The 9,198-nt window shown below is 47.9% G+C and overlaps 2 protein-coding genes across 4 annotated transcripts in view; one reads left to right on the top strand and one right to left on the bottom strand.

The window, feature by feature from the left end:
* Positions 1-1,455, bottom strand: part of Coq4 (coenzyme Q4) — a 9,453-nt gene extending 7,998 nt beyond the window's left edge. Inside the window, exons 1-2 of one of the 2 annotated variants that reach the window (XM_031369601.1) lie at positions 1,344-1,455; positions 989-1,120 (exon numbers count right to left, since the gene is read on the bottom strand). In XM_031369601.1, the coding sequence (XP_031225461.1) occupies positions 989-1,043 (55 nt within the window). In that variant the 5' untranslated portion in view covers positions 1,044-1,120; positions 1,344-1,455. The other variant, XM_031369599.1, reaches the window with a different exon arrangement.
* A 276-nt stretch (positions 1,456-1,731) lies between these two features.
* Trub2 (TruB pseudouridine synthase family member 2) overlaps positions 1,732-9,198 on the top strand; it is an 11,395-nt gene continuing 3,928 nt past the window's right edge. Inside the window, exons 1-5 of one of the 2 annotated variants that reach the window (XM_031369597.1) lie at positions 1,732-2,005; positions 3,100-3,231; positions 4,831-4,905; positions 6,546-6,607; positions 7,712-7,793. In XM_031369597.1, coding sequence (XP_031225457.1) covers positions 1,897-2,005; positions 3,100-3,231; positions 4,831-4,905; positions 6,546-6,607; positions 7,712-7,793 — 460 coding nt within the window. In that variant the 5' untranslated portion in view covers positions 1,732-1,896. Of the gene's footprint in view, positions 2,006-3,099; positions 3,232-4,830; positions 4,906-6,545; positions 6,608-7,711; positions 7,794-9,198 lie in introns of those variants that run through there. The other variant, XM_031369598.1, reaches the window with a different exon arrangement.

Here is a 9,198-nt window from a genome sequence, read left to right as displayed (position 1 = left end):
GGCCTTGAACTCAGAAATCCACCTGCCTCTGCCTCCCAAGTGCTGGGATTAAGGGCATGTGCCACCACCGCCTGGCAACTATTCTTAACGTTACAAATCTATTGGAATATTGTGGCTTTCATCAACAGTAGGAACCACTTTCATAACCCATTATTGAGACAGAGTGTCATGTTTCCACTGATTAGTACAGGCCTTGAGATTAAATGGTGATGAACGGCAGTAACCAAGCTGACAAAGTGCTTGCTTAGGACACTCAAAGCCCTGAGTTTGCTTCCCAGCATCATATAAACTGGGTATGGTGGCACATAACTGTAGTACCAGCATTCAGGAGGGTAAGGAGGCAGGTCGATCAGGAATTCAAAGTCATCCTTGGCTATTTTTGGAGTTAGGGGCCAGCTTAGTCTATAAGAGACCTTGTCTCAACAAAATAATTTTTAAAAAAGATGTGCTGGGCAGTGGTGGTGCATGCCTTTAATCCCAGCACTTGGGAAGCAGAGACAGGAGGATTTCTGAGTTTGAGGCCAGCCTGGTCTACAGAGTGAGTTCCAGGACAGCCAGGACTACACAGAGAAACCCTGTCTCAAAAAAACAGCCAACCAACCAACCAACAAACAAAAAAGAAGCTGGTCTTGAACTGTTTGAGCTAAGAAAATCCTGAAGATCATGGCCCTTGACCTTATCAAGTTTACTTACTACCCAGTGAGAATGTCGTAATGTGGTGTGTACCTTTAAGTCATTCAGCCCAGAGATTAATATGCTAGGATAACAGACTCTCCCAAGAATTACAAAAAGGCAGATCTATAACGTTTCTCTCTTCCTCTCCTTCCTGGGCCCAGAAGACCCATAATAGTTCTGGCTAGAATCACCTGATTATTATAAACGTTCCTGGGAACTATGAGACAGCCAGGTTAGGATGCCCAAAAACGAAGGCTCTGACAGAAGTCTTGACCGGCCTGAGCTTTCGAGACCGAGGAGTGAACGGCCTTACCGTGACGATAGGGGTTGTAGAGCGCCATTCCCGCCGCACCGGCGGCCAGCAGCATCTTTTGAAGCGGGGTGGTGGGGATGTGGTCCGGGTACAGCAGGCGGGCGCCATGGCTCCCGGCCCTGAGGGGCACATCTGCGGGGCAGAAAAGAGGTTAAGGTGAGAGGATCCCGGTCGCCGCGGACACCGGGGTCAGAGCTGCTCACCTACAGATGGCCGCGTACGGTACGGGAGACTGCGGTGGAGGCGCAGGGAGCGAAGCAGCAGGGTCGCCATGGCAGCGGACGTCCGCGGTGGATGGGAGGGCTCCGCAGGTACGACGGGGCGGAGAAGTCAAGAGGCTCCTGGGGAAACTTACTGTGGCATTTTGATCATAAATGTTGTAATATGGACAGGAGCATGAGAAGAAAAGCCACAAGATCTGTTTGCGACTGAAGTAAAACAACTGATGCGAGCCAGGCGTCAACCCAGCATTTGAAAACTGGAGGCCGAAGGATCAGTTCAGGATCCTTCTTGGCTATTTCTTAAGTACGAAGACCGTACTTGAGACCTTGTCTCAAAAACCAAGCCCGGTGTGAATTACCCGTCACTCCAGCACTTGGGAAAGTGGAGACAGGAAAATCAGGACTTTTCGCCAACGTAGCAAGTTTGAGGGTTTATGAGAAACAAACAAAAAACTCCTGAAAGGGATTCCAAAAAGAACGTAACCGAGAACCGGGTTGTTCAAGATCCGGCCCTATTTCCCTCTCCGTCTCATATTTTGCCCCCCGGAGGACAATAAGATAAGAACCTCTTCCTGTCAAGGAAACAAGGCGGCTACCTACAGTAGGGACCACATTTGGGGAAGGACCACGCAGCACTTCCGTCCGCATCCCGGCTTCTGGATGTTGTAGTACTGCTGAATTTCAGCCATGGGTTCTTCTGGCCTAGCTCGACTGCAGGGGCTCTTCGCTGTCTATAAACCTCCGGGGCTGAAATGGTTGCACTTGCGTGAGACCGTGAAGTTGCAACTGCTTAAAGGTGAGTACTCCGAAGCGGACCCACCGTTCTGCATTAGTTCTTTCTGAAGCGGAATGAGGTCACGTGGCTCGTTGTAGCACTTTCTTGAGTTTTTTTTCTCTTGTACACTTTTCGTTACTTCTCACTCTCCGCTATTTTCCGTTAGAGAAATTCATTCTATAGTGTTGATTTTTTTCATGGTTTCTGTTACAGAGTTAGAATTTGAACTTTTTTTTGAGACAGGGTCTCTTATAATTAATCCGACTTTGAAATCAGTGAGGCATTGAGAATTCTGACTCTCTTGTCTCCGCCTGCCAGATGCTGGGATCACAAGCATGAACCACCACACCGACCTTCAAAATACCGTTTTTTTTTTCTTTCTCTTTTTCCTTCTTTCTTTTGTTTTTTTTAAAGATATATTTATTCATTTTATGTATATGAGTGTAGCTGCCTTTAGACACACCAGAAGAGAGAATTGTATGCATTACAGGTGGTTGTGAGCCACCAACCATGTGGTTGCTAGGAGTTGAACTCAGGATCTCTGGTAGAGCAGTCAGTGCTCTTAACCTCTGAGCCATCTCTCCAGCCCCCGTTTTTGTTTTTGTTTTGGTTTGTTTAAACAACTTTCTTTGTAGCATCAAAATTTGCTATGTAAGCTGAAGATAACCTCGAACTTTTGACTCTCCTGCTTTCACTACAAGGGCTTAGACTACATCAGTGTACCATCACCACCTCCCGTTAGGATGGAACCTAACTGGATGAACTGGAGATGGAACCCAGAGCTTCTTGCCTATTGTGCAAATACTCCATGAACTACATTTCCAGCCTAGAATTTTTGTTTTGTTTTGTTTTTTCTTCATTTTTCAAGAATGGTTTCTCTGTATATCCTCTGGAAATAACTCTGTAGACCAGTCAGACCTTGAATTCAGAGATCTGCCTGTCTCTGCCTCTGCCTCCCTAGTGCTAGGATTAATGATATGCACCATCATGCCTAGCTTCTGAAAGAGTCCTAGTCTGTTTTCTACTATACACAAATCCATCTTCTATGCTACGATCTCTCTACTGCTTCTCTCGGAGGTTGGGAAAGTAATGACAGTGTGTTCTTCTGTGCTTAGGTCTTAATGCTCAGCCATCTCCTGCTCCTGAACAGCGTGTTCGATTCTTGCTAGGCCCTATGGAAGGCAGCGAAGAGAAGAAGTTGACTCTCAGAGCCACCAGTGTGCCCTCCCTTACCAACCACAGACTTGGTAAGGCAGAGTCAGGCAGGATCCTGGCTGTGATATCATAGGCAATCCCTGGCCTGAGTTCGGATTTCTATCCCAGGATTAGCAAAATACCCTAGAGAGGGAAGATTTTAAACAGCTTAGGCCTACAGGCCATGTGGGTTCCTTGGTCCTGCTCAGCTCTGCTATTGTAGTGCAACGCATCATTAGACAGTGTGGAAAGGAGAGAGTCTTCTCATATTTCAGTTAAGACTAGAGTGCAAAACAGCTGTTGAGAGCAGTTATAAATACTGGTGTAAGACAGCCTTGTCTTCTAGGGGAGACTGAAAGGATCGTTTCAACTTAGTAGTACCTGGCCAACCTGGGCAACACAGTGAGACCCAGTCTCAAAGCAAAGTAGATATGATGATTTGACTTGTGAACTATACTTTGCTGACTTTTTAAAAAAAGATTTATTTATTATTATGGATAAGTACACTGTAGCTGTCTTCAGACACACCAGAAGAGGGTGTCAGATCTCATTAAGGGTGGTTGTGAGCCACCATGCGGTTGCTGGGATTTGAACTCATGACCTTTGGGAGAGTAGTTGGTGCTCTTACCCAATGAGCCATCTCACCAGCCCCTACTTTGCTGACTTTTAACTATTCTAGGATTCTCTAGGGAAACTGAGAACTTATGGTAGACCTATGTTATTAATTAATACCTGCTCTGTACTAGACATCTTTTTTGTTTTTTTGGGTTTTTTTTTGTTTTGTTTTGTTTTGTTTTGTTTTTTTCGAGACAGGGTTTCTCTGTATAGCCCTGGTTACCCTGGAACTCACTTTGTAGACCAGGCTGGCCTCAAACTCAGAAATCCGCCTGCCTCTGCCTCCTAAGTGCTGGGATTAAAGGCGTGCACCACCACCATTTTGTATATGTGCATACCAAGGCATGGGTGTGGAAGTGGGGGGGTCATCTTTTGAGAGTCCCTTCTCTCAGGCCACCACATGGGTCCCAGGATCAAACTGAGGTCATCAGGCTTGGTAGCAAGTACCTTTACCCACTGGGCCACTTTACCAAGTCCTTGTTTTTATGTTTTAAGACACAGTCTCGTCTAGTCCAGGCTGGTCTTGAACTTACTATGTAGTTGAGTATGATCTTGAAGTCCTGATTCTGATCCTTTTGCATCTGCCTCTCAAGTGCTGGGACACATTAGGCTATAGTCACTCATTTAGTGGTCAAGAAGCTGAATCTGGGGCTATAGGTCAGTATTTTAGACAGACAGACCTAGGTCCCACGTTAGGGAGTTCTCCGACTTGGGAGGAGAATGGCCAGGCTTCCTATCAGCGAATGCTGTGCAGAGAACCCCAAAATCTTGATCTCCAGTGTGATGCCTGATCTCAAAGCCTCTCATGGGGCGAATAGTGATAGGCAGAGGAAGAAGAGTCTTACATTGCCCTTTCTCTGGACCCAGGAAACCAGCCACATAGCGGTCCCAGCTTCCATGGAGGAGAAGGCTGGAAATAATCAGCCTATCATAATTTGAGACCCATGAGGCCCTTCTGTTCTAGGATTGAGGGCCTCGTGCCAAAGCCATCCTCAAGGCTCATTAGTTGAACAAATGAACTGGCCTTTTCTTTCCAGTACGTGGTCCAGCATTCACAAACCTGAAGATTGGTGTGGGACATCGCTTGGATGTCCAGTCTTCTGGTGTGCTTGGTAAGTCTTGCACTCAGTCTGGGGATGTGGTGCTGTGGGCTTGGAGAAGGATCAGGAGGTGATCCGGAGCCTAGCCCACAGCTTATCTGACTTCACTCTCTTACTATTCTCCTCTCCGGTGAGTCTCTGTGTCTCAGCTGGGAAGGTCCCACCTCTGCCAAGGGATTCCTGCATGACACGTTTTTCAAGGCCTTTATGGACATTTGTTCACCCATGATAGATGCTATGTAATGTTACCAGTGAAGAGAGTAAGACTGGAGCTGAGGCCTGACCAGTACATGTCCATGGTCCCCAGAGGAGCTACCAATTTAGTGTGCAGCAGGCACATGGCTCTGTCTCCTCTGGCTGCGGTTTGCATATTGCCAGAGCTGGATACAAAGCTCCAAGTCACAAGCCTTCTGTGGCCTTCAATGGCAGCCCATTGTCCAGCCTCCACAGTCTTGGTTCCCTTGTCTCTCTTCCTGGGGTACAAGCAGTCAGACATGATTTCATGCCCCCTCCCTGTTTCCCTCTCTAACAGTGAATGGAAAACCATTCATTTCTTTAGACAGGGATAAACATCAGGGAACAGGCAGGAAGTAGCCCCAAAGGCCACTGTTATGGGTCCTTCCTCTGTATCATTAGCTTTCTGTTTGTTGCCTCCCCCAGTCTGTGATATACACGCATCTTTCTCTGTATAACTGATTGAGAGTTGGAGGGCAAAAGTGTTAAAAGTTAAGAGATTCTTGTTTTTGTTTCTGAGACAGGGTCTCAGTGAGCTGAGGCTGGCTACCAGCTAGGTGTCAATGACCTTGAGATCTTGACCCTCCTCCATCTGAGTGCTGCGAATTGTAGGCATGTGTCACCTTGACTTGGATTTTTTTTTTGTCTTTTGAGACAGGGTTTCTCTGTGTAGTCCTGGCTGTCTTGGAACTCACTCTGTAGACCAGGCTGGCCTCAAACTCAGAAATCCACCTGCCTCTGCCTCTCAAGTGCTGGGATTAAAGGTGTGTGCCAACACTGCCAGGCTGGTTTATTTTATTTTATTTTAAAGATTTATTTATTTATTATATGTAAGTACACTGTAACTGTCTTCAGACACACCAGAAGAGGGCATCAGATCTCATTACGGATGGTTGTGAGCCACCATATAGTTGCTGGGATTTGAACTCATGACCTTCAGAAGAGCAGTTGGTGCTCTTCACTGTTGAGCCATCTCTCCAGCCCCTATTTTATTTTATTTTACTTTTTAATTTATGTGTTTATATGAGACAAAATCTAACTACTTTCAAGGCTGGTCTGGAAGTCAAGGTTCTCCAACTTCAGCCTCCCAAGTATTGGCATTATAGGTGTGTGCCTCCTCTCTAGCCTCAAATGTAATTGCAATTTGGTGGAGCTGGGACAATGGTCTCTTGCTTTGGGGTGTTTCAGGACCCTCTGGGAGCTTCCTCAGGTACTCAGGCTCATTTCCCACCATGAGCCACATGCCATACTTATGTGAGGCCTGGAGCTGTGTTAACAGCGGCTCCCTCCCTTGATGCTGAAATATCCTTGTTTCTGTCTGGCTACAAGAAGGGAGATTGTTTGGTGGCAGGGAGTAGCAAGGGCAGCTCTCAGGGAAAGGGACTCTAGGTGTGAGAGAGCATCTGGTTGCCTTTCAGTGCTCGCCGTGGGACATGGGTGCAGTCTCCTCACCGAGATATATGATGCTCATCTCACCAAGGTATAGTGGTCTAAAGATGGGTGCAGCCTAATTATCCCTTGGTTCTTTCCCAGAGGTCATGGATAGGGAAGACCAAGGCCACTAGCCAGCATTTTCAGCTTGCTGTAGCTAGGAAAGACAAGAGATACAGCATTACCCATCACACTCTTTTGTTCTGACCACCACCAAGAGCTGTGTGTGGATCCCCTTAGGAAAGCCCCACCCCACTTAACCTCATTCCCATTTTACAGTTGAGTACATACAGTGAGGCTTAGCAAGAATGTGCCTAGCCAGGGTCACAAGTTCTTTAAAGACTTAGGAACTGAAATTTGAGCTTGGATCTGTCCCACACCACAACCCAAGCCTGGCAGTGTTCTGTTCTCACTGCAAGACAGATGTGGATGTCACCATCCACTCCCCAGGACTCCTCCAGGACCGGGTTGGGGTAGGGCCTTAGACTGTGGTATTGTGAAGTCTGCCAGGGATACTTTAGGTAGCTACGTCTTCAGTGCTGAACAGCACAGAATCCAGGACCAAAAGCTTCCAGTTTATAATCCCAATCAGAGCTAGGGTGAGACACTTGCCCATTTTACCAGTCTGCCAGCCACAGCTCATGTGTCCTTGGCGATTCGATGAACATCTTATCTTTGTGCCTTAGTTTCTCTAGTCTTTGATGGGAATGAAGAAATAGGGTTAAAGTGACTCCATGTGAAGCCTTGGCTCAGCTCCTGGCACATAGTCCAGGCCAAATGAACATCACTGCCACTGCTATCTCTCCCCTCCTCGCTATTATCACCCCAGGGAAGAGCTGGTTGTCTGTACAAAGTTGGAGAAAGGGGGATTCCTGAGGGCATCCAGCAATGCCTTGAGTTGGGCACTGAAACAGCCCCAGGACATGTGTGGGTGACACTGTTTGGTCTGGCCGAGTGCGTGCTGGTTCCATGCCCAGGTCACGGAGAACAGCATAGAGCTGCCCTGAGCTCTAGAGCAGAGTGCACATCCTCCCTCAGGGTAGGGGAGCACCAGGCATGCTGTGTGGAGCTCTATGAGGCCCCACCCAGCACCAGGCTGGCATTTCCTCAGCATCAGAGCTTAGAATGGAGACTCCCTGCCCTGTCCCCACAGGATTACACAGTGCGTGGCCTCCTGGGCAAAGCTACAGACAACTTCTGTGAAGATGGGCGGCTGGTAGAGAAGACAACATACGGTGAGAGCCAGGGCGGGGCGGGAGAGGTAGCTGCCTCTGCCTCCCTTTATTTCCTGTCTGCATGATTCTCTTCCTGACCTTCCAGGTCACAGTGGGGCCTGTTTGGTTTTGGCACACTAAACTCAGGTTGGAGCTTTGCCCTTACCACCTGCCTCCCAGAATACCCTGGACTTGCTTCCTTTCCCGGTCAAATGTTCCCACCCCTGGGGAGCCTTCCTCACCTCAGTCTTACGTTAGATGCACTCAGAATGGAAATCAGCTATGCATACTTGCTTAAGAGGTTCATCTTGTGGCCAAGGATCTGTCCAGGCTTATCAGTGTAGTTGTAAGCAGAGTGTGATGGCACATGCCTTTAATTCCAGCACTCAGAAGGTAGAGATAAGACGATCTGAGTTCCAGGTAAGATTGGTCTACATTGGAGTTCTAGGACAGCCAGGGGTACATAGACTTTGTCTCAGAAAACTAGAATAATAATAAGAAATAACACGTCTTGGTTTTTCAAGATAGGGTTTCTCTGTCTAGCTCTGACTGTTCTGGAACTCACTCTGTAGACCAGGTTGCCCTCAAACTCAGAAATCCACCTGCTTTTGCCTCCTGATCGCTAGGATTAAAGGCGTGTGCCACCACTGCCCAGTGTAACAACTTCTTAAAGGAGATTCATGCTTTTTGTTGTTGGTGTTGTTTAGTATGTACTGAGAACCAAATAGAATAAAAGTCAAAGTACACCAGGTGGTAGGGAAGACCCAGATGCAAAGTGACCAAGAGAAGCTAGGAGAACTGGAGCTGGGGGAGCTTCCTGGAAGAGGACGAAGCTAGGAGATCTGGGAGGGCTTGCCTGTCAGAGAGACAGTGGCAGGTGGATTCTAGGTAGCATGGTGGGTTCAGTGCAATCAGAAGGTTGGAGACTGCAACCGACTAGGTTTCGGCCCTGTGCTATTCCCAAATCCTAGTGCTGCTTAGAGCGGTGTGTGCCCCCGCTCTGCCTCAAGGCCTCAGCTTCCTGGTAGTTTGTGAAAGTCCCAGGCTTAGGTGCTCAGTCCCTCAGTGAGGCCTGGAGGCAGAGTTGCTCCTCCCTTGGGTGCCTGCTTCTGCACTTGGCCAGGTGCTGCCTCCTACGGTCACTAGCGCGCTGGAGAGAGCTCTTCAGATGGTGTGAATCTAGCCGGGGAAAGTCCAGTTTTCATCAACTTAAAAATAACCTATGTTTGTGTGTTTCTGGGTGTGTGTGTACTGTGTGCGTGCAGGAGACTGGTCAGTAGCATTGGATCCCCTGGGACTGGAGGTACAGATGGTTGTGAGCCACCAAGTGGGTTCTGGGGACAGAATCCAGATCCTCTGTAAGAGCAGCCAGTATTGTCAGCCACTGGGCATCTCTCCAGCCCCTTCATCAAGTTTTCTTTTTCTT

This window comes from Mastomys coucha, unplaced genomic scaffold, assembly GCF_008632895.1.
Source record: "Mastomys coucha isolate ucsf_1 unplaced genomic scaffold, UCSF_Mcou_1 pScaffold15, whole genome shotgun sequence".
Lineage (NCBI taxonomy): Eukaryota > Metazoa > Chordata > Mammalia > Rodentia > Muridae > Mastomys > Mastomys coucha.
This window is presented reverse-complemented; position numbering and strand designations above follow the sequence as displayed.